General features: G+C 32.7%; 2 protein-coding genes across 2 annotated transcripts in view; one reads left to right on the top strand and one right to left on the bottom strand.

The window, feature by feature from the left end:
- The window catches only part of Papss (3'-phosphoadenosine 5'-phosphosulfate synthase), a 132,230-nt gene extending 115,229 nt beyond the window's left edge, over positions 1-17,001 (bottom strand). Inside the window, exon 1 of the mRNA XM_085825178.1 lies at positions 16,806-17,001. Coding sequence (XP_085681304.1) covers positions 16,806-16,835 — 30 coding nt within the window. The 5' untranslated portion in view covers positions 16,836-17,001. The remainder of the gene's footprint in view (positions 1-16,805) is intronic.
- Positions 17,002-19,871: 2,870 nt separating this feature from the next.
- LOC118203507 (protein GVQW3-like) lies at positions 19,872-20,351 on the top strand. Its single transcript, XM_035375789.1, has one exon. The coding sequence runs from the start codon at positions 19,872-19,874 to the stop codon at positions 20,349-20,351; it is 480 nt and encodes a 159-aa protein (XP_035231680.1).
- The last annotated feature ends 6,293 nt before the right edge of the window (positions 20,352-26,644 follow it).

Genomic DNA, 26,644 nt, shown 5'->3' with positions numbered 1-26,644 from the left:
AGGAAGGACTCACGGTAGCTTCTCAATCTTCACATAGTAGTTTGAAGAACCTGCTTTTAAGGGTCGCGATTTTAAACAATTCATTATTTTTATAGCGTCATTCAACTCTATCATACGCTCAGACGGCACTTTTCACAAGACGGCATGTCTATAATGGAATGGCTGCTGCTATGTTTCTTTTCCTTATCTAAAATCATAGCAGCTGTTCCATCATTGTGACCCATCATTGCCTTTGCATAGTCAGTACATATATCTGCACAATTTACCCGCGGTATTTCCTTTTGATGAGAAGAATTCATCCAAAAGATTAAATATTTCACTTAATATGCTTAATAGTTGTAATAGCCTCCAAAAAAGAAGCTCCTCTTGATATCTTTGTATGTAAGCATAAGGAACCTTTAAAATTATTAACTCAGCAAGATCAGTCGATTCATCCATTTGGTATAAGAATTTAAGTTAAGACCTCGCGTCATCATTCATATCGCTGATTTGTCGAACAAATACGCTATTTCACATAAGCAAGTACCGTGAGTAGAATACGGTACAGAATACCTATCCGTACATAAGCGTATTCTCTGAATTTGTTGAAGTTAATCTTGTGACCGCTTAATTACAAATATTAAAATTATGTGCAATTTAAAAATCAAATAAACATCTCCTTTCAGGATGAGTGGAAAAAAGATCTCGTCATATTTCTGTCATCTGAACTGTCAAAATTGTGCCTAAATGCCACGATTAATCCACATTTTTATTTAAATAACTATTGCTTTTTTCTCCACCCCCCCCCCCGCTCAGCGACCTCCTTATCATCTATTCGAGCTTGATTCCTTTTTTACTGAAATCTTGGTGGCGAAGTGTTAGCAGGCAATCGTAAAAAATGTACAATATGTCCAGAAAAGAATGTCGCACTTTTAAATTTAATAGTGTCAACTTCAAGCGTTGTAGATTATTGGTTCAAAGTCACAATTATAAAGTAACTCAAACAGTTTTAGAAATGATCAAACGTGAGTACTGCTTTGCTGTTTCTCACTTACAGCGTTACGTAAGCAAAATGCAGATTCTTGAGCATAACGCGTTTTGTGTTCTGCAGTTTTTTAAGAGTGAATCTGTAATTTCATTTCAACGTGCATTTCGTATATATATACATACATATATAGACTTTTAGTATTGCCGATTGCGATAACAAAGGGAGGTGCACAATTAGATGTTACAGCAGTCCTACATACAAATGTTCAGCGGCTAATCGTTTTTCAATATGCGAATACATATGTAAGCAAATACGGACAGACCAAAATTTTTCGCGATTCCAGTACTTTCTTTACTTCGTTCCAAGACGTAAAAATGAAATGACATATTGCTAATAAAGTGTGTTGCAGCATGATTTCTGTTTAGAGTTCGTACTGCATTTCAAAAATGCAATTTATATTTGTTATGATATGAGCTGTATTTAACAAGGCAACCGCGCACCGTAATTCGGCCATGCCTGGCATATTCATACGAATGATGACGAAGCGAAGACTAATTTTAAATTATAAACTTCCTTTGTACAAGTATAATTATTACAGGTAAGCTTTTTAAAACAGAAGAATTACAGCACGCAAGTGCAAAATGCATATATCATTGAAACAGCTGCGCATTCCATGCTGTGAAGCCTGATTACGGAAGAGAGACATAGCGGCACTGAGTAAACTCACGAAATTGATATCCAAATGCTAAATGCATGTATATACTACTATCTGCACTTGAATTGCATATGTAACTCTAAAATGTTTTACACAGGAAGACTATAAGCGCTAAAAGAATATAATTTGAAATATGTGTGAATTTAAACTCAAGTTCGTAGACGATAATTTGTGGAAACAATTGCAATTTATAGATCACTGAATAAATTTTGAAATAAAGGAAAATATAGCTCGCGAGAGAACACTACCGCTCTATAATTTTCTGTGGTTTTAAAATGGGGCTAAACCAAGAAGAATGATTTAAACTTCTGCAATTAGCCTAGGGAAATGAAGCTCCATCTTCAGCCACTGTATTCATATGGTTTACAGAATTTTGTAGATTTCGAAACTCTTTTGGATGATTTAGTTTGATTTGGTTTATAATGGCAAAGCACTCTCTTCTCGATAATGTACACACGGGAAGACTTTTGTCAAATGCAATCCCCAAAAAATGTGTCGGCCATACGAAAATTATTAATCGATGATAATTGCCGTACCTAACGAATGATACAGATGGAACTTAACATTAGATCCGCTGCCATACATACAATTATTCACGGAGGACAGTTTTAAACAGTAACAAAATTAGTTTATCATTGGATCTTCTACAAATTAACAGAAAACCAAAACATGGAAAGTGTCAAAGTTAGTACAGAAACGAAAAAATAACTTAATGATGATGGACATCGCATTGCTTAAAATCCTAATTGGTGATGAAATGTACATATCGTTTTTGGCATTCTAAAATGTCAAGAAAGTAAAATATGGGTCTTTGAAGATGACTTCAAATGAACAAATAAATAAATAAATGAAAGTGTGGTAAGAGTGAGAAATACTGTGTAATTAGACTCCAATCCTGATTGGTATAGTGGATAGCAATGCTGGTTGACATATTGAACAGTCCAAGTTTGAATCATTAAAAATATATATATAGTATCTGTGCAGCATAGGGGCACTTAAAATGTTAGTGAGTTGAAAGTCTTGTTATGTGGTTTAGTGGTTGGGGAAGAGGAGTGAGAGATCCTCAGATACATCTCCCAGTTAGCTGTCCATCAAAATTGCGGCAGAGTTGTATAGTTAATGTAGGGAGACTATATTGGTATAACCAGTGGCAAAAATCTGGTATTCCAGTCATTTCTTCCTGTACTGTAAGCTTTGACTGCTGCCCTGATTAATAGTGTTTAGAAATGCTGGCTAGCTTACCAATGGATCTGGGTTCAAACCATGGAGAAGGTATGGATGTTTGTAAGTGTATGGTGTCTGTGTGGCATGAGCCATTTAATAGCCCAAAGTCCTCTCAAGTGGCTTGATGGCAGGAGAAGAGAGTGGGAGGATCCTTGGATCTATCTCCTGAGATGATCTCCATCAAAATTATGACAAAGCTGCATGGTTAATGTGGTGAGATTATACCTATGTAACCTGATGGTGAAATTCTGGTGTTCTTTTCACTTCTTCCTATAACTATATAGCTATTGATCATTAGTGAGGCTGATTAGCAATGACTTTAATTTCAGTTTTTCCCACTGCATGAAATTTAAACCCAGAACAGGACAGAGTACTTCCAAAGTCCCACATTTGAATGAAAAGAGAATTAAAAAAGCATAAGTTTGAATCTTCTACAATATATCCAACATGAGAGGAATTTCCTTCAGAAAATGCTAATTTGTGTTAGATCCTTGATTTTCCAGTTTCTGAAAACAAAATATCAGTGCAAGCCATGACACATAAATAGCTTAATGCGTTCTGAAAGAGCAAGAATAAGTAAATTTTAAATTATTGCTAATTTGCATTATTTACAAGGAGTTTGGTACTCAAGAACAAACTGCAAATTAATATACAACATTCTATCCCAAGTTTCACAAAAGGCTATGAGAAACAGTTGCTTGCATGTAACTAAAAATTTGAAGCATGTGGATACAGTGGCATGATAATGTCCCTTAGTGTTATTATTTAAATATTACGAGTCTATTATTAAATTTTTTAGTGAAATTGGGCTTTCAGTCCTTCTGCAGCCCTCTCTTCTCCAGACTGAATCTGTGAGACTATTGAAAATTTAATGAAAAAGTTAACTGTTTTGATCTTGTAAACAATATAAAAAAAAAAAAAAAAAATTGATTCCTGCACATTAAAAGAATTCAGAAAATTTTTGTAGTAATGAAGAACTTTATAGGAGGATCTATTTTTGAGGAGATACCACTGATTTATAGCTTATAAATATATAGTGTGTTTTGTAAAACCATTATCTTATTACTTTTGTGCCATACTTTGTGTATGCCTATCTATACACATATAACATTATGTGTGTATTTACAAAAACTGGATCATCCTACACCATAGGTTAGATCGGAAGACCTGAAAAAAAGTTAATTTCATGGCATTGATTAGAAGGAATACTTTTCCTGCATTCAGAGGTAGCAATTATCATTTTATCCTCTTCTGTGGACTAAAATATATGTATTAAAAAAATTAATTCATGTAGCTTTACCTATCCAATTTTCACCTGGGGTCGAGCACAAGTATGTTTGCCAAGTTTGAATTGATGTTTAGGTTGTTACTGCAAACTGTTAAAGTATATGTTTTGATATGGTATATACTTCTAATTTATATAAAGCTTATTTTAAATTATATCATGCAAATTTTATTTAATCATTTATTATAAATTATACAATTTTACATAGATTTTTATTGTTCCATTATCCTTCGCATTTTTGTAAATCTAAATAAATACTGAAGTTGCTGCCATTAAAAAATATTCTTTTCATAATATGGGTATGAAATTGAAGGAGAGAAATTGCATGAAGAGGAATTTTTCAAAACTGTTTTCTTCTTAATTGGCAGGTAATTTTAATTATTACATAATTAAAAACATACATATTTTTATAGAATTACATTAAATATGTTTTCTAAAGAAGGTATGTAACATTCCCATTCAATCTAAATGCACATTCATCTAATATCCCGTGAAAAGTTCTCTATTCCACCTGAGCCATCTCTATCGATAACCTCTACCAATAAACCATATAACTATATTAAACTTTAAAACAGCCTTTTTGGATGATCCTTAAAAACTGAATCCTTTCAGATTTCCCTCCCCCTCCAATTTATTGCAATTTCTCTCTTCCTTCTAAATCCGACATTGCTAAATAAATGTAATCCAAATGAATAAATCTGTTATTGAATAGTTAAGGAAATCTTGCATGTAAGATATGGAAAACTTTACTAAGTCAATATCTTGCTATATTTAAACTTTATAAAAAATTAAGAATTTGTTTTTATAGAATTTTCCTGCCTGCAGGGTTGAAAGAATTGTGAAAAACCTTCTTATCTTTTGTTTATAAATTCCATAATTGAAAGCACATAATCAATATTAAGGCAACAAAATCAACTGCATTTTGAATATCTTACGTATAAAATACATGCGTATTTACATTTTCAGTATAATATGAATTATGATTACACGTTGTTGCGTGCATGCAAGTTCATAATGGATCGAGTATACAAGTTCCATAATAGGTTAACAAAATGTATTTTTATCAAAAGAAGCATTTCAGAACTCTGGAATTTTAAACAGAAATATTCATAGAAGTGTACACAGTATCAAACACTATAATAAATATAATAAGTAGTTCCACTGTGAACTACTAAGAACGTTAAATACAACGTAATGCAAAGCTCATCTAAAGAGAAAGGTAACTTGGATATCTCAGTTCACATGGAAGTAAACAACTCACAACGACAGTAACTAAGCAACTGCTTGAATTGTTCTTCCATCGCTCTTGTCACTGGCATTCAATCCCATTTATTACACCAAAAAGTTTTGTGTCCATATGGGTTCGTAAAAGATTGAATGCACATGTCCAATAATTGATTAAGAAAAATTATTTTTAGCAAAATAAATATTTTAGAACTCTGGAATTTTCTAGAGAAATATTCATACAAGTGTACTCAGTATCACACAGTATAATCAGTAGTCACGATTCAACTACTAAGAACGTTATAAACAACACAATACAAAACGCATCTAAAGAGAAAGTTAACTCAGATACCTTAGTTCAGGTGGAACTAAACAACAATAACTAAGCAACTGAGAGCAGATGCTCTCTGTTCGGCCTTTCACAGTTTTCAACCAGTCGCGAGATATTTCTAGTACGTACTTTTTATTTCTCCAAATTACTGGAAAGCAATAAGAGTGTGGAATTATGGTTATAGCTAATAAACTGGTCAATTATATTTATTCAGTTTCAATACAAATTACTGATAAATTTTTACTATATGTTAAAATGCCACGTGGGCCAATATTTTTAATTTTCCGGCATACTTTTCTCTTAAAATGTGTTTCACGTTACGTTACACAGAAAAATACAAAAATTTTAATTATAATTCTACTGAAATTACCTATCTAAATACAAAATTTGTAACATTATAATACTCTATATACAATCATAACTTGAGCTCTAAAGCTTCTTTAAGACTTTTAGTTGCATGACTCTTCATTTTACATGCCAAAGTAAATGCATTTACTATTTAAATAATTAAACTTATTTTAATTAATACAGCCATTTCTCTCTTCAAAGTATTCTTTTAAAATTTCAGATAAAATTTTCAACTTATTTGCAACCAAATTATTTTTTGTTGAAGTTCTTTTAGCACATTAACTGCCCGCATGGCCAGCCACCTAAAAGAGTTATTATAAAAAAAGAAAAATATGCATAACAATTTAATAAGTATATTTAGTAATTATTGATAATAAATATGCAGAAATGCCTTCCTTCCTCTGAAATTATTTAGTTTCTTAATCAATAGCAGATAGATTGAATGTGAAAGAATAATTAACCCTTCGTGTATGGCTCGATTTTGAAGCATTCTGGTCCTGAAATATGCTTTTTTTTTTTTTTTTTTTTTTTTTTTCCCTTCCCTATCTTCATTAATTACTATTCACATCTTTATAAACAAAATTAGTGTAATGCAGGAATTTTAATAGTTTTTTAATTTTTTAATTTTTAAAAAACATACAATATGGCTCACCAGGACTTAATTTCTAAAATTAGAAGTGCCGGAGTTCTGCGGAAGAAAGCCAGCAATGAAGAATAAAAGTAAATAAATAAATAACTATTAAAATCACTACTAATTTTAAAATTAAATAGCTAATTATTATCAAATTAATTAATAATTATTTAATCAATATTAATAATTAATATCTATCATTATTATTCAATTAATTAAATATAAATTAATTAATTATTATTTATTTAAATAATTAAAATTAAATAAAATGTAAAGAGATAAACTAAAATAAGGGATTTTTAATACAGATTGCAAAAAATAAAATTTTCCCCATTGTTGTCTTTTTTGGAGTAACACGCCACACGTTGCTTTCCAAGTACCTTTTTTATAGAATTTGTTGGTATGTGGCTTGCAAAATGTCTCTCTACAAGGCAAATAAAGTTCATACTATCATCAATAGACCGTATTGATAAGCATATAGCAGAAGAGTATTTGTCAAAGATTTTCACGATCACAGCTAGCTTGAAATCAAGAAGGGATTTTTTTTGTATTTTTCTGTATAATATATATGAATTCCACATTGCTTGATCCAATATAAGGAAAAATATTTTCTTGTAATATTTACGAAGTTGTTTACGGGTACTAGGGTAGTAAAACACCTCCTAATCACATTTGTCAACACCACCCATAGTAAAGTTATAATCATAAATCACTTTTGGCTTTAGTTTTTTTTGCCATTCCTGAATAAATTGATACAGATGACGCATCATGAAAAGAACTAAGCATATTTACTATTTTCTTATTATTCCACAATGAAAGAAGCAACAGCGTCAATCGTGTTCGGCTGTGAAGAAACAATAAATACATGATATAAAAATGTAGTGCTATCTAGGTGCAAAACAAAATGTGAAATATGAATATTGTAATATTCTCAGACTATACGAAGGAAAAGCGAGATCCATATTGAAAATATGAGAAATAAACTTACGCACACTATTTTCACGCTACCCATATTACGAAACGGATTTCGTATCCCGTGGAAATTGCGGGGGCCATATGCGGAAGGTTAAATATCATGTTTTTATTAATGGCAATGTGCTGGTACATGGAGGATCCATATATTGTTTTAGCAGTAGCAACACATTCCTTTAAATCTGAGTGTACCGATTAAATGTTTTAGATAGATAGCTTACACTTTGTCAAGTTCCAAACACTGCTTTTATTAATCAAAATTTCTTCGAGTTCACACAAAACATAAAATAAAAAAATTAAAAAATTAAACTTAGGCTTGGAAGTGCACATGTTTGGGTGGAAGATTATGTATGTTCAAACTCTGGTGCTTCTAGGTGCAACTGTTTTTCCACAATGTGAGGAACATACATACATATATAGTACAGATTATTCATTATATAAGAAAGATTATACCAAGAAAGCAATATCTGCTAAATGAGGAAACTAATATCTTTTATTTTTCTAATACAATGGAGCTTTTGTTAACCCACTGAACGCCATATGATTTTGCTAAGAAAGCCCAAATCTCTCCCAAACTGCTATGAGAAAGAGATATTTTCTTGATTTTAATGCCAAAATACTCCTGGTACTTACACCTCGGTTTTAACATATTGCCTTAATTTCTTGGGCATATTTCAAGATGCATGTATATATGATTTCTTAAAAACATCATAAAAATATTCTAGGCCATATATAGCTTTTTAAGGGGACTTGAATTTAAATCATGAAAAAGATTTTGAAAGGTATTTAAATTTAATTCATGAATAACAAAAATTCAAACTTCAAAAAAGAAAATTAATAAACCAAATAATTATTGTCATTGATCTAAAAAGAATATGTAAAGAGGCTAAAAATTAAAATTAAAAAATTAGAATAAAAAAGTTTTTTAAACATGTCCTGTGCTATAGCTGCAGAAATGAAGTAGAATAAACTTAAAGCATCTAAATAAATTAGTAAATTGAAATAAATGCAAGGCAATTCCTCTATAATATAATAATTGCAACTGTGCATAAGAGGTTTAACACAATATCAAAGCTAATTCAATTGAAGAGAGAATTCACAGTATGACAATTTCAAAAAATAAAATTGCAAAAGGGTAACCATACAAATGAAAATAAATCTCCTTGTATTGAAACTCCAATTCAGAACTTATCAGGGGAAAATAAATTAAAGCTTCATAAAAATTGATTAATATGTCGATTCCAATTTACTAATTTATTTAGATGCTTTAAGTTTATATATATATATTATACAGCTTGCCAATCAGAAAGTTAATGGACATTTCACCTTAGCAAGCAATTCTCATTAAATGGCAGTTTCTGAATCTCCAGATCCTCAGAAGAAGAGATCAGTGCATTCTCATTTGGTAAACTAAAGTTCTGAGTGTTAATAAAATGTTCAACTCTATATAAAATTTCAGATGTCTGAGGTCTGTCAAATTCTCAAGCAGTGTTTAATTTTGATAAAATCTGCTGTCCTATAAAAGAAAAATGGATGCTAATGAGTTAAATGTTAAGTTTTTACCAACAGTACTGAAGTTGAAATCTGATAACTGACAGCAGTGAAGCCAAACTCAACCCTCAGTTTAGAAATAGAGTCACAAAATTAAATTAGAAGCTAAGAGAATTATTGTCCTCCTCTTGATTTTTAGCCACAGGATGTAAGCATAATCTTTAAATATTTCACCTTATATGGACACATCTCACCTTTAGAATGCTTATTCCTATACACAATTTTACATTAGTCAAACCCCATATCTGAGGATTCTATATCTACAGTTTTAAATATTGTAGTGAGTATCTGTGATTACAATAACACTCCTGTATCTAAGACCTCAGTTTTGAGTTTCAATTATTCTTAATCCACAATGAAGGAAAAAAGCTCCTTAGAAGTGATTCAAAAATGTATGTCAAATGACAAACAGCCATTACCAAATGTAAAACATAAAACACAGCTACTGATACATGCTGATCATTATATTCACATGGTATTGATGGCATGATATTCATGAGCCTATGTTTTCCTAACAGATTAACCAAATAAGAAGGGGAATGAAAAGGCCATCTTCAGAACTTCAGGTTATAGGCCACTCCTCAGAACCGCACTTTTATTAGCCAATCCCCCCACCACCACGATGAAAACTGACTATAAAAATATCAGCAAGTAACAATGCTATCAGTGGTCAAAATACCTTATATTCACTTTAAATTTCTCACAACTCTGCTTTTAACAACTTCCTCATTCAAATTAGTAGCATTCTATTGCAGTTCTCATATGTAAAAAATTTCCACTTAAATCACAGTGGCTTCCAGGCATAACAGTAGTGATGTTACCAGTACTTCTAAACTCAAGAGAAGTCATGATACTACCTTGTTATCCATCAGTGAAAAAGTAAAAATCTTGGAAAGTACATTTTAAAAACACAGTATATGAAGTGATATAGTGCACAATATATTTTATTATTTATTAATACTGATATCCTTTTGTGCCAAATTTATCGATTAAACTTTGTCAAGATTATACATGTTCATGGATATCTTGTTCTGTATAGCATTCATTATGATCTGCGGTATATATCCTGGAATGAATTAGCTGCAGCTATGAATTTAGTACTGTGTATAAAACAGTTATAACTGCAAAGTTAGACTGTATATAAACAGTTTTCTAAAGTTCTGTATATAAACTATTTTTAGTAGCATATATAAACAGCACTAGTATACAGTTTTTAGTACTCTACACTAATACTATATGTACAGTTTTTCTGAATGTCTTGATTACACTGCAATTCCTCTATTATTTTATATATAATATAAACAGATAGAAAGATTGAAAGCACAAGCTATCAACTGAAGCTACTACTCAGCATTCTTTTCCAAAATCATATACATTAGTATGATCAAACAAGCATACATGTATTTATAATTACACAAAGTGTTCCATTTATTACGTAGGTAAGTTGAAAAATAAGTTTCCCCCATCGACTGTGGTCAGAGTTGTGTATGAAAGTCAAAAAATAGAATGAGACATTAAAGATATGACATACCTTTATTTTTCCACATAGGTACCAAGTACATTGAGACATTTCTCATATCGCTTGATAAGCTTAAAAAAGCCCTCAAGGGAAAAATCAGGGCTTTGCATATGGAAGAAGCGTTGAACGGCTTGTTTCACTTCAGTATTGCTTCCAAAGTGCCTTCCCCCGAGATTTTTCTTCAAAGCCGGAAACAGATGGAAGTCGCTTGGTGCGAGATCAGGACTGTATGGCGGATGGTGTAGGCGCTCCCAACCAAGAGTTGCAATATGGTTTTGCGTTGCCGTTGCCGAATGTTGTCTGGCATTGTCATCCAACAGCAGAATGCCAGATGTGAGAAGGCCAGGCCGCTTTTTCCGAATCGCCACTTTCAATTTCGACAGGCTGTCACAGTAGCGCGTAGCATTGATGGTTCCAACCTCCAAAAAGTCCAGCAACAAAACTCCTTGGGTATCCCAGAAAACTGTGAGGAGCACTTTACCTGCAGAGGGAGTTGTCTTGAACTTCTTTCGGACAGATGATGACGGATGTTTCCACTCCATAGATGCGGCCTTCGATTCTGGCGTGAAATGGTGGACTCACGTTTCATCCCCCATCACAATCCGAAACAGAAAGTCATTGCCATCTTCATGGTAACGCACGAAATGTTCCAGGCTGATCCCCATGCGTTGTTCCTTGTGTGTCGAGGTCAATTGTCGGGGCACCCATTGTGCTGACACTTTTCTGTATCGAAGAATGTCGTGGATGATGTTTTGAGCTCGCTCATGTGAGATTCCAAGTTCTTCCACTACTTCATCGATGGTGATATGCCGGTTCGCTCTAATCATGTCATCCACCTTCCTGACATTTGCAACTGTAGTGGCCGTGCACGTCCGTCCAGCTCTCGGTATGTCCTCCACTTGCTGACGTCCATCACTGAATGTGTGACACCATCTCCACACCATTTGCTTTGACATCACACCTGGCCCATAGACTTCCACAAGGCGGTTATGAATTTCTGTTCCTGATACTCCACGTGCCCATTCATAGCGAATAACCACTCTCACTTCCTCCTTTGACCACGAATTCAAAACGCATCTTCTCTCCATACCTACCGGGGCTCAAATGAGAGGCTGGTCTCCGCTTTGCGCAGGCACTGCAACAGCGCCATCTGCTTGATTTGCAGCGACCTCTACCCAATGGTGTATCGGTGACTTGCGCGTTTTCCTGCTGTGTCGCCTTTCGCCCATAGCCGTTCAACGCTTCTTCCATATGCAAAGCCCTGATTTTTTCCTGGAGGGCTTTTTGAAGCTTATCAAGCGATATGAGAAATGTCTCAATGTACTTGGTACCTATGTGGAAAAAAAAAGGTATGTCATATCTTTAATGTCTCATTCTATTTTTTGACTTTCATACACAACTCTGACTACAGTCGACAGGGGAAACTTATTTTTCAATTTACCCTCGTATATTTACACATACACACACACACACACACACACACAAATATATATATATTATACAAGAAACCTCAAAAGCAAAAAACAGTTTTGATTTAATCAAAACTCAGTGACAACAATAAAAGTAAGCAACACTGTTAGAAAATAAAAATATAAAATTTTTTTTTAATTACAAATTCGCTTTGGGAAAAAATTCATATTTATTTGATAATAACTCATTCTTTTCTAATATATAATACTTGTATAAAAAATTAAAATTTTTTTAAATCTAATTTCAAAATAGCTATTAAAATTCTAGAATGGATAAAACTTTTAAACATCTTGAAAAATAATCATTATATTCTGAAAAAAATATTTATAACAAAATTATTAATATTATTTGAAATGTAGTCCTGATTTATCAGATAAAACAATTTTGTTTAAACAACAAGCATCATCAGCTGATAGGTAATTATGAAAAACATACGAAGATAACTTGTCTCAGGAATGGTACATGTTCATTAATGACGTTTAAAGGGACAATGGCTATTATTTATAATACACATAGAGAAAACAACAAAAAACCTCATTATGTCAGTCTGTTATGCTGATATAAATAAAACCAAAATTAGTATTCAGTATGCAACAACTTCAAACCCTCAGTTATTACTGGGTGATAAGTATCTATTTTGGTTTTAATAGCAAGCAAATGAGAATTTTCAGCAGTCTACACAAATTAAGATTGAAAACAATTCAAAAATTGGAAGTATAATTTAAGCATAAATTTTAATGAGAAAAGCAATGCATCAGTTACAAAACAGCAAACTGCTCCACTGTTAATAATAACCTTTATAGTAAAGAAATACAATATTAAAAAAATATTTTTCCAATTTGTAAATATTTAATGGCATAAATTCTAATACAGTCAAAAGTCTTTAATCCAGACTCGTCGGGACTTCGCCGATTCCAGATTATCGGTTTTTCCGGATTATAGATCATCAGTTTAAATCTGGTAAGATGGCATGCAGAAATTATTAACTTAAAAATATGAAACCGTAATTTATGAAATAAAGAGCAATTATGATCTAAAGGGTATCAAAATTTACAAGAAAAAGCTTAATATTTATTTGTTTGCTTTATTAAACATTTCTTTCAACGCGCACATGCGTAAAGCATACATTATGCATAGTCAAAATTAGAAAATTGCAACCAGAAAACTATTTGATGTGTATTTGTGATATTTATAATGACGAGGAAATTGATTTAAATTATATCGGAGTACATCGAGATGAAACACTACATTTAGTGAGGAATTATAAGCCGAATAAAATAAAAACATCTTCCCTGAAGATGAGGATAGTGCTGACAGATCAACTTCCAGTTCATTGCGGCTCGCGATGTTCCCCCCCCCCCTTCCGCAGAGCAGCGTGAAATTGATAAACAGGTTTCAGAATGGTTAGAGAAACAAATCACCTCTCTGTCACTTTCTTCATACCTTTACCATTTTTTGCAGCAGTTCCACTTTTTGTTTAATGGACATCGAAACATGCTTTGGCTTTGCAGATCCTTTGGCGGGTCCAGCATTGGAAATTCTATTTGACATAATCGAAAGTTCAAGCTTACTTTTATAAAATTGCTCTAACAGTCTGCAAAAAATAATAAGCCGAATCCAATTCGAAGATTAAGGAACAATGCAATCTGCAACATTAACTGAAATAGATAATTAGATAATTTTAGCTTATACCATCCGCTATACATTAAACGCGCATGCGTAAACGTATTATGTACATGCACACACGCATATGCGCAGCCGTAAAGGTCTTACGCGCATGCGTAAATGCCTATGCGCATGCGTCAACGCGACTCATGTGCAGACAGTTTGTAGCTTTGAGGTCCGGATTATAGATCATTTCGGATTATGGGTGTCCGAAGTAATGACTTTTTACTGTATTATCAAAATGAATGCTACTGTTCTTAAATCATTTGCTTTGCCATAAGCAACATACAGTTTTAAATGGCAAATTAAATTCTTACATAGCATGGAACAGTGACAGCTCTCAAAATTAATACAGTCAAAAGTCTTTAATCCGGACTCGTCGGGACTTCGGCGATTCCGGATTATAGATCGTCAGTTTAAATCTAGTAAGATGGCATGCAAAAATTATAAAATTAAAAATAAGAAACTGTAATTTATGAAATAAAGAGCAATTATGATCTAAAGGGTATCAAAATTTACAAAAAAAAAAGCTTAATATTTATTTGTTTACTTTATTAAACATTTCTTTCAACACGTGCATGCGTAAAGCATACATTACGTGTAGTCAAAATTAGAAAATTGCAACCAGAAAACCATTTTATTTGTATTCGTGATATTTATAATGACGAGGAATTTGATTTAAATCATATCCAAGACAGAGTACATCGAGATGAAATACTACATTTAGTAAGGAATTATAAGCGTAATAAAATAAAAACATCTGCCCTAAAGATAAGAATAGTGCTGAGAGATGGTGCAATATTTTTATAGAAGTGTTTTTATTCTATTTCTTTGCTATATGAAAATAATAATTTAGCCTTACTTTAGTAGGTAAATCTTTACATTATGGTAACTTGGTGATTTTTTGACAACCAACCCAGCTACAGCAACCTGCTAGTTTTTTTTTTTTTTTTTTTTTTTTTTTTGACGCCATTCTTGCCATAATTTTTGGTTAAGTTCCGCTGTTCAAGTCCTATAATTGCTGTGTCGAGAATACCGACTAATTTGTCAATCGAAATTTTTTCATTTTCAATAACCTCTGTGTCACTTTCTTCACTATCGGAAGTGAATTATAATGATGAGGAATCTGATTTAAATCATATCAAAGATGGAGTACATCAAGATGAAATACTACATTTAGTAAGGAATTATAAGACAAATAAAATAGAAACATCTGCCCCGAAGATAAGGATAGTGCTGACAGATCAACTTCCAATTCATTGTGCGCCTTTAGTATTTTACACTAGTAGTAAATGCATTTATTTACATTTGCCTGCCATCTTAAAAAATAACGTGTTCATCAAAAAATTAATCCATTATTTTTAACAATATTTTTTTTATTTCGAAGTATGCAAAATTAAATTGATTTTTAATATTTAGAAGGCATAAATAATAATTAAAACACGGAAGTTATGCATAATAGAATGCATTATCTTAAAAATAAAATGACAACAAAGTATCAGTTATCATAAATAACTTGTCCAGTAATGGGTTTACCGTAAGTCATATCGTTCGCCAAAATCCATACAACTGTCTACCAAAGTAGTACCGAGTTACCAATTCTTCACTAGTTTGTTCAGGTGTGTACAGACCGTAACAGTTCAAGTCTGTCTCGAACTACGTGATTGCTATATGGTAGATATTGTAAAGGTCTTTCTCAGGTGGGGAGAGTGATTTCCACTGATCAGCTTGTCAAGACTGATGTTGTCTTATATTTTTCATGAAAAGCTATAGCCTGGCCGTCCTGTCTTAATGCTCGTAACCCTAACCTTGTTTACTGTCACCTGGAGTTAACGGGCTTTTTAAAACTCAGGTCAGGAAATCTCTACCATCTAGTGTTTTGTCAATAAAGAATATATTTTGAACACCAGATACCAGATTTCTAAGGAAGCATACATTGCATCACATTATTAGTTTCACAGTTTTTGGCCAACAACGACATGATCATAAATTTTATTAAACCTGCAATGTTTTGCCCAACAGCCCCGAGGAAAACAGGTCATAATATTTTTTGTTGCTTTTGTTATTATTGTCACTAATAATTGCAATTTGAATATTTCTGCATTTAAAAACAAATACATGAGCTTATTTTTGAGTGCATAAGCTTGGTAAGGAGAAAAAGTTTAGCAATTAGTAAGTTTATAAAAATGTTTACCAGATGCCTAAGCAGTACAAGTTGACATACATTTTAGGAACACAAATTTTAAAGTTACCACATTCACAAAGGCATGTATAAATTTGTCGATTATCAGCACCTAAGTACTACTTGTTCATGAGCACTAATAAATTAATGTTATGAAAAAGAATATAAATAAGTTTTGCTGAAATGGTAAATTTCTATTACTTATGTAGATGCATTGCAAACATATTACTTCTCAGTCTATAATTTTAAAACTACATTAGGTTATTTGATAATAGCAAAGCACTCTCTTAGATGGGAAGATGTTTTTGCAGAGATCTGTTTAATGAAAAATGGCTTATATTAATGTACATATAGGAAAAACATGGAAATTCCATACACTCATAGCATTTAGCTATCAGAAATAAAACTTAAGACAAACAAACAAGCGTTGTTTCCATAAACTTAGAGGTATGATATGTAAAATTAATAACATTTCTATATCAATGGAAAAATAAATTTTGAATAAAAATTATAATACTGATTATAAAGAGATTTTCGAAATCATGGAGGTAGAATGTAAACAACAATACCATGATTATTTACATCGATACATACTGTAAATTGCATGAGAAAAACCTAATTGATGAATACAAATATTACGCTTAAAACAGAAAATTGCAAAATCTAAGTACTAAATTAAACATAAACATCTAAATACCAGATTAAACGTAAACAAGCTTACCGGTTTAAATTTCTTGATTATTTCAGTCATAATTGGAACTTTAAATTAAATTCACAATTTAAGAATTGTAGCATTCATTCGTAAATAAACAGTTACAATGTTACATGAATAACGTGATTATTTAAATTTTCAAAGATATTAAAAACACCCAGACTTCAGAGGATGCTTTGCTGGCGTTCGACCGGTTAAATTGACAGGTTGGTGGTTGCGGTTAAAAGGAACTCAACTTTCTTGTATTAACTGTTTAGCGCGACACATTCCCCATAGATCCATGACCTCTGCAAGAGCTACTATTTAAAAAAAAAAAAAAAAAAAAAATAGGAAAAAATATTAAGATTATTAACATTACGTTCAAAGGCGCTTTTTTAACGTCTTGTGAGTTACCTTTATTTATTAAATATCATGTTCTTCGCACTTAAATCATAAAATTTAGTTGAACAGCAATAACATAAAATAATTTTAAAATGCGCACATTTTTAGAATTTTCTATACACAGTCTCGCGCGCTGGAGATAATTTTTTGCTCCCGTACAGCGTTGCCCTTAATCGCTTTGAAATCGTTAAGTTTGTTAATCAAAAGTTCTTTCTGACAAAATATGAAATAGATAATAAGACAATTTCCAAATTAGGGCTTCCAGATGCCCATATTCAGTGGAGGATTACATTATTCAAAATTTGATTGCTCTAGGTACCGTTGTTTTTATCACAATTTGAGAAACATGCACGCAATTATGCAGATTCTTCATTATTCAGTTTCTTTAAATATAATACAGGGCTGTAATATTTGGTGGCAACAGTTTGAAAAGTGAATCAACGCAAAATGCCAAAACCGGGCCTTCTGGGCTAATGCCCTTTGGACTGAAAAAGAAAGAAAGATGAATGTTAAAATTTAACATCTGAGATATTTATGAAAGCTATAAATGAGATTTAGTTACGAACAACTTACGAGATGTTACGAACAGAAACGCAAAGATTGCGAAATTTTGCCTGAATGTTTAGCTAAGCTACAACAGAAAGAAGTTGCATACTTCTTGGAACTTTAAAACACCATATGTTTTGATGTTCTCTTATCATAAGTTCTCCATTGCTACCTCACAGGTTAACGTTTCTTAACTCAAACTTCAAAAAAAAAACACATATGCTGCACAACATGGCCTGCCCCAGAGCCATTATTACCATCCTTCGCTCGTACCTTCAAGATCGAAGTGTACAAGTAACATCAGACAGTGACATTTATGTCAAAAATGTCTTTAGAGTGTGCCCACAGGGTTCATGCCTTGGACCAACCCTGTGGATTATAGTGTCAAACTCTGCATTTCGAGAGCGTAGAATATGCTCGAATTATAGCCTACGTGGACGATTTTATGCTAGTTGTGGCAGGAAGGAGCAACCTCGAAATGAGATCTCAGTACTGTCTTGATCCATTCTCCCAGTGGGCCAGAGCACATAAGCTTCAGAGATTTCAGCACAGAAAACTAAAGCTTTATTTATTGGATGCAGCAGGCAGCTTAGACGCAATGTTTCCCGCAATTGAAATACCTTGGGCTAATACTCGACAAAAGACTTTCCTGGGTGCCACACGGCAGAAATCTTAACACTCGAATTAGCATCCTAAGCAACAACATGAGACTCATGACTTCACATAAATGGGGTATTTTATCTAAGCTACTAAAAATATGCCATAGAACCATTACAGAAAGAGTAATAACTTACGGAGCGGCAATCTGAACTGGTGAACTTACCTCACACCTGAGAAGATCCCTGCTCTCTATTCAGAGACATTAGCCCTACAACAACTGGCAGGCATACCTTTCCTAAATTTGATAGTTGAAAGGGAGGCAACTATCGTAAGGGTTACCAGGATGGGTCAAACTTCAACACCCTAGGGGCATAGTTATCACCACTAGGATTACGAAGAGCAAAACATCTGCAATAACTTTCATCCAGCTGCTTTTAATCTCTCCGACAGTATCGGCGTAAACGACCAACACATTCAAAGCAACAGTAATAATCTTTTCACGGATAGCTCCAAAATGGAGAACGGCATGGGCAGCGCCTTCTGTAGACTGGAAATGGTGTTGTAACATTCGAGTGAAAGGGGAAACTAAACTTGAACAACTCGGTATACCAAGCAAAACTTCTAGCTATCAGTTCTACGATTAGGTATGCGAACACATGTTAACAGCAGAAATTCTCGGTACTCAGCGATTCGGCGTCAAATCTGGCGGCTATCGTAGGTCAAAACAGCCGGAGTCCTTTGGTATACTGAATTCAGAAACAGCTTCCGGCAATGCCTATCTCAAAAAGTCCCACTTTAAAATGGGTTCCCACTCATGCAGGGATTCAGGGCAATGAAACCGCTGACCTGCTGGCCAAGCACGCAGCCAACTGCATGGATTTATTAGAACGACCAACTAAACTTGGTCTTACATTAAGCGGACAAGTTTGTTACAAAACTGGAAAAGCAGATGGACAGAGTCAGAGGTAGGAAGAAGGACATACCGCTTGCTAAAAGTTAACATGGAAATAAAGACCCACCGTACTAGCCTAACACAGTTCTTGACAGGTCATGGACCATCCCTAGTATACCTCAACAGATTCAGACTTAGGGATATTCCTTTCTGCTAATGCGGCGAGGAAGGCGTCACGGATCATTATTTTACTTTCATTGTGTACATACAAGAACCTGGCACCTGAAGAAACCAGCGGTCTGTGCCTGGGCAATGTGGACCTCTAGCACACGCAAAGTGTGCCCTTGGTGAAATAGAGAAAATCTCAAGACACTGAGTAAGCAGAAACAACCGTGAATAATATTATGTTTCATATGTTCAGAATTTAAAGCAGATAATCAGAATAAAGCTTGGTGCCTGCAGATATCAAGCTATAGAAAGTGGTATTAGTATGTACGTAGGTCGGTCAGAAAGTTTGTTGCACTACTGCGTAAATATGTTTCGTCTAAGACTATTTGGATGACACTGTGTGGCAACACTTCAGACATGTACCTTTATCGCTTGATGTAGCGGCTATCCCGAGGCAAGTTTAATTTTTTTGATAAACAGTTGCAAACATGTCTCGACAGCTGCAAATAGCGTCCAAATTGGAAATGCGTGCAGTGATTCGTTTTATGTGTGCAAAAAGATGCTACTGCACTGAAATTTATGGGCAGTTGCATGAAGCGTATGGTGAAAATACAATGTCACGTCAATCTATCGCGAAATGGTGCAACATGTTTGAGAATGGACCTACAGATATTGACAACGCTAAGCGCGAAGGAAGACCATCAACTGCAACAAATTCGGAAATCGCTGCTCGTGTGAATGAATGCATTCTTGCAAACAGACGCATAATGATAGACGAAATCTCAAATGAAGTGGATATTTCTCATGGAAGTGTGCATAAAATTATTTCCGATCACCTTAAATTTCGTAAAGTTTGTACTCGGTGGGTGCCACGTCTATTAACGGAGGAACAAAGCGTTTTGAAAGTGTATTTGCATTTCTGCAACGTTACCAAACGGAAGGATATGGGTTTTTGGACAAAATTGTGAGAGATGAAACTTGTATTCACCCCTTCCCACTTGAAATGAAACGCAGGTCGCTCGAGTGGAAACATTGCAGTTCCGCGACACGCTCAAAGTGTCGAACTGTTCCATCTGCAAGAAAGGTGACGATGACGCTGTTTTTCGACAGAGAAGGCGTAGTGCATAAATAGTTCTTGAGGAAGGGTGCCACATTTAATGCATCTTCTTATTGTGAAACACAAAAACGATTGCGGAAATCACTTAAAAATCGACGGCCACGTAAACTGTCGAAAAGCATTGTTCTCCTGCATGACAATGCAAGACCGCATGCAGCAAAACAAACGTGCGAACTTCTGAAAACGTTTAGCTGGGAAGTGTGGAATCACGCTCTTTAGAGCCCAGACTTTTTACCTCCTGACTTCCACGTGTTTGGTCCCTTGAACTTTCAAAGCGACGGCACCATTCGGATGCCGATATCGGACATTGAACGGGATTTCATTGCAGAAGACATCGAAAAACTTGTACCACGCCTCGATAAATGCTTAATTACGTTGAAAAGTAGATTTTGAATGGAACTCTAAGATATAAATAAAGTTATTGTACAATTTTGTTTCTGTTTTGTTTTCTTAGGCAGTGCAACTAACTTTTTGACTGACCCTCGTAATATTCAACTTAGATTACTTTGGAGTTTTCTCCGCCGTGATGGTATATAGTAATTCCGTTTCGTTCATGTCCATGGTCGGAAACCATCATAGGGGTGCACTCACTCACTCATTGTTTACGAACACAGATTTAAGTACAGAAAAGAAAGGCAAATGTAAACAAAGAAGTTTTTCAAGCCTATTTTTACTTGAAAACAGAGATTTATTGTTTTAAGTTGGCGGTAAGAATTATTCGTTTTATTTAAGAGAAGATAAAATTCTCGTAGGCTGTTTGTTATATTTCCGTTGCTATTGAAAATAAACTAGTATAAATAAGAAAACATGAAAATAAACAAAAAATAAGATTTTATATCAAGCAGTGAAATATTTCTATGATATTTTATATTTTTAGAACTTTAACATATGAAGATAATTTTCGAAGTGTTAAACTGTAATATTAAGTTTTCAGACTGAACAATTATTGTTACAGTTTCGCTATCATTATCATTTCCTGTGTGGAAGACCCAGGTTCGGTTGTCACCAAAAACGTTTTGGTGCTTTCTATTTTAATTAATGCCAGTATCATATACAGACATATCCCTATGGATTGGTTATTATCATTTACTTTTTTCGTTATTTTTGCCCTATAAAATGTTTTACTTTAATTACAGTAGAAAAACTCATGTTTCGTTCTCTGTACATTGGAGATTAATAGTAATCAAATAGGTCTATAAAATAAAAATGTTCTATTTTGTTATTGTATAAAGCATAAAGAAAAATCTAAATTTTCTATTATACCTAAACAGCAGTAGTAAGATACGTAAGCAACATAAAACCTTTTTATTTAGGATATTCATAAAACCAGAATTCAAAATTCATTATATCTTATCAACAAATCTATAATGTTGTGAGGCTTTATTTATTTACTTTGACTAATAGCTAATTTTGAGTTAAAGCAACTTTTCTGTCGTTCTTCTTTCCACCCATGCTTTTCATGCCAGAATATAAATTAGATATTACGAGTTTATTCAGATTAAGGTATAATGAAGTGCTATTTAAGCAATTGTTTCGCAAGTTGATTTTTGAGCGTGTTCTGCCTGTTTGAGGCCACGTTGTTACCGTGACTTAATAGCGATTTGATTGTGTGACGCTGAGTGCTTCGAGCCAATAAACTCGTCAAGCCGGCCTCTACGAGACAGAGCCTTCCTTCGTGTTTACTTTATCTTGTGAGCCGTTAGGCTTGTCTAATTATATTTTACTTAAGTTCAACACTACTCGTACATGTTTTAAGTTAAGCCAGAAGTGTTGGCTTATGTGAACCCAAGTGGGGTTCGACTGTCAATTCCTTGTGATCGAATAAAAGGGCTATTTGCACCCTTCTTCTGACATTGTCTGCCTAAAGACCTGAAGATAATTCTTCTACAGTCTTTCTAGAGCTCGTGAGTTTATGTTACCAAAGCATACGAGACTTTATGATGTCATTATTATTTAATAAATTAAACTTTCATCTTTCATAACGTTTAATTTTACGAAATTCGTTTTAAAATAATAATAAATTATTTTCGTTTAAATATTTAACATTATATTTTGCTATATGGTTTTTATATTATGTTCAGATTTTTCTAAATATCCAATAATATACTATTTTGAATGTAAATTATCGAATGTATTTATTAGTTCCACTTATTAGTAAAGATTTTTCTTAAAGATATGCACATATGTGAGATAATAATATAATACTAATTCTTTCAAAATTTCTTTTAAGAAAATTTTCTGTTACTTGTCTATATAAATCTGGATTACACCAGTAAACTTTATCTTCCTATTTATTTAAAAAAGGTTTCACTGGAATCTTAATATTTAATTATTTCATCCCAATCTACTATATCTTTTAGCTCTCCAACATTATTTTCTGTTAATTTTTTATATCTAGAAACTAATTTCATATTCCGTTTTCTAAAATTTTACAAAATAAAATTATTACACTTCAGGATTGACATTCTGAAATTTAATCCAAATTTATTTTATCTTTGTTATCTAAAATGAATTTTTCAGGTAATATATATCTAGATATAATATCCTAATTAGTGACATTTTCGAGCATAATCAAAAACGGTTCGGATAATTTTTGATAAGCTGAAATATCATCCCCAAAAAATTCTATCTCTATACTCACTGATGAAAGATTTAATTCAAATATTTTTCATATCTAGAAATGAAGTCCTAGTGAACCGCATTTAAAAAATTTTCTAATTTAGTCTTCGCTTAAAGCACTGTTTCTAGAAAACTCGCCCCAATTAATATCCTTTTATTTAGACTATAATTCAGGTTTCAAATCTAATTCTTCAATTTTCAAATAAGGTATAATAACAACTTGCTTGAACTTAATTTTAACTAATCACTTCTAACTATGATAAAAAAAAAAGAGAGATTTATCATTTTTTGTATCTATAGCAAAATGAAAAACCGAAATACCCTTTTTAATCTGAGCTGCGACAAATTCTGAAGTGATAGGTTTTTATGAATAATGTGATTTTAACAAGCCCTTGTATTGAAAATTCAGAATTTTCATTCAGTATTACATATTTTGTAAATTTCGGAAATTAAATATTAGTCCAATTTTTTTAATTAGATTTAAATGTAATAACGCCAAGCGAACTAATAGTACATAAAAGACTAAAATCATTTGAATAAATAGCATCGCTAACAATATCATAAGCAAACATTTTTGTTACAGCTTCTTGATCTTCTACAACGTTTCTAACATTTTATATTCTTCTATCTTTTGCATTTATAACATATCTTTAATTTGTAAATTTTATTTATCCTCTAATTTCCTTTTAAATTCTAATATACTTTCGTTTATTCGAAATATCATCAGAATTTTCTTCTTAATCACTCGATCCTTCTATAGCTCTTATATGCCTTACGTTTTCTTCAGTAAAATTTATCAAACTGTCAAATAATTTCGTAATTTTTTCAATGAATTCATTTTTAATTCAAAATTATTATCTTTAATATATTTTAGTGCAAATTCTTTATTAGCAGCCTCATGATTATCTACAGGATTTAAGCAATGTTTTAAAATTTTAATTTCCATGTCATAATTTCATCATCCGTTAATTTAAAATCGGTGCCAGGAAGGTCAATAGATTCTTCTTGCATTTTATCATCAAAAGGTAGAATAATAAGCCGCCATTTATCATAATTATAATTTTACAATTTCTATCATAGTAATTGTTCCTGTTGCTGTATTTAAAGCACATTTATTTTTCTGTAATAAAATAAAGTAAAATGTACATTCTTTTTGAGGATTATTTCTTAATGTTCAATTAAAATTTATTTCAATACTACTGATGGAAGGATAACTTTCATAAATAGAGAGATCGTTAATAAACAAGTAATATAAAGAAAAAATTTCAGTTCCTTAGGTCAACAAAGAAAAATTTTTAAAATACAAATAATAATAATAATCAAAAATTTTTAATTTAATTTAATTTTTAATATGTGAAAAAACTGTATTAACATCAAGTGTCATCCACTGCAAGTTAAAAAAGTGCATTTGAACTTGAGAGGATGAATAAAAAGTATTTTATTAATGATTAAAAATTTGAACAAGATATAGTGATAGTGTGAGCTAATAGTAGGAATTTAAAAATAGGATATAGTTTCTCAAATTTTAAAAGATCTATCATGCATTTGTTTCAGAATTAATATCATTCAATACTGCATATAATCTGCTATTATTATATTTAAAAAAAAATCCATTTATAATTTGTATTACGAAATTACTTTTCATTAACCCCTTTCATCAACCTTCCTTTTCATTAACAGACATTTTTTTAGATCATGTGTTTAAAAAATGTCTGAGACATATGCTGCTTGCGTGCCATTCAAAAATAGAATTAAAATTACATGAATTTATAAAAATTTTTACATAGATTAAAAATTAGAGTAAGGTCTAAATAAAGTGCGCAAATAAAAAAAAAAAATAATTTAATACATAATTAGAATGCAAATCAAAACCAGTTATAAGGAAAATTATGCATTCGTAAATATTATTCTGCTTTAAAAAACAATTCCATAAACGTACTGGAAGTAGAACTTATTTTACAAATTCCAAACGTTAGCGCTTAAGCTCACGGGATCTCCAGTACTTTTTAACAATGTCCTCATACCGAGAAAGTGCAATACAATTATTTAAATGTTAAAAAATCATAGGCTGATTGGAGTCCCGCAAAATACAGTTTGGGGAAGTAGAAATTTTATTAATAAAAAGTTCTTAATGCTTAATTTCTGGACTAATTTTGCATGCATGCATAATTTTTCTTACTTTTTTAAGAATTAAATTACACTATGGCAACACTTGGCCGTTTATAAAGTAAAATACTTTGTTAGAATCTGATTGCAATTTATTTGGTACAGCATTCCAGTTAGCAATATGTAACTTATTGTAAGTAATATTTAGCTTCTGTTTTAGTAATAGTTAGCTTTTGTTCCGTTTTATTCGAAAACTATTTTGCTACTTTAAAAAGATATAAACGTATTATGGCGACTCAAGGAAAATCTTATTGTGGCTTTCGAGTATTCTTGACTTCTGTCATGCTGCTGTTGGCCCCTCTTGCTCTAACTTTTCAAGAACATCCTCTTGGTTCAGAAGACAGTCATTATCGACTCCAACAAAACAGAACGATCTGTATGTGTTACAAAATAAATTTCAAGGTACATATGCCCCCTGATAGATAGCGGTCACTTTGAGAGGGGGAAAAAATTTGTTTTGCAGTATGATCTGGAAGTGAGGGAGCTGGTATCATGAGCAAAGTCCTCAAAATTTTCCTATTGCTAGATATTATTTCTTTACACACCTGACTGCAACAGGCTTTGAAACAGAATGTACAATCAATTACGACCAAATAAAATTGCCATTCTGGAAGTTTTGAATATTTAATACAGTTATACTTACAAATTATGCACACTTACCCATAGCGTAAAATCTTTATTACTGCATGGCGGGATTAAGTCTGGCACACATTTCCCAAACTTTAAAACTTTTGTAAATCAAACACCGCAAACTCGGACCTCATTTTCTAAACGAAATAAATGAATACTCCTAATATACGCAGCTGGTTTCACTTCATATGGTATCCTCCAAACCAGAACTCAACTCTCTCACCCAACGCTCAAAAAACCTAATCTCTTCCCTCAGATATTCTCAAACCCCCTAACCTCTTTAGGTACTGTTTATGTTTATGTGATTACGGCAAAGAGAGCTATCTGCCTAAGGAAAAGTATGCATTCGTGGAGGACTTCATAAAGGAAACTGGCTCGTATACACGCTACATATGAGAAAAACCACAAAAACGCCCATGCAGCCAGCCTGTTCTCGGGATTCGAACCTCGGACCGAACTACCAGTGTTAAGCGACTTTACGCTGGTGGGTCTCCTCTTTAAGTACACAAGCAAACTTCTGACTCAGATGTCCACAGTTTACAGTTTCTATAACTATGGTTATCGCTGCTGTTTCGCCAGGCTCGCTCTCGGACGCACGGAAGAAGCACAAGATCCTTTCACCCTGATTTTCTCAAAATCAGACATTACACAAAATTTTCTACCATCAGGCACGAAAATGGTAGTAGTAAATTAGGTTAGAAAGCATGAAAGCAAAACTTCGTCAAAATA

Source organism: Stegodyphus dumicola, chromosome 1 (assembly GCF_044657685.1).
Source record: "Stegodyphus dumicola isolate Sdum_Otavi_A_Nest chromosome 1, ASM4465768v1".
Classification (NCBI taxonomy): Eukaryota; Metazoa; Arthropoda; class Arachnida; order Araneae; family Eresidae; genus Stegodyphus; species Stegodyphus dumicola.
The sequence above is the reverse complement of the archived record's forward strand: the minus strand, read 5'-3'. Positions and strand labels throughout refer to the sequence as shown.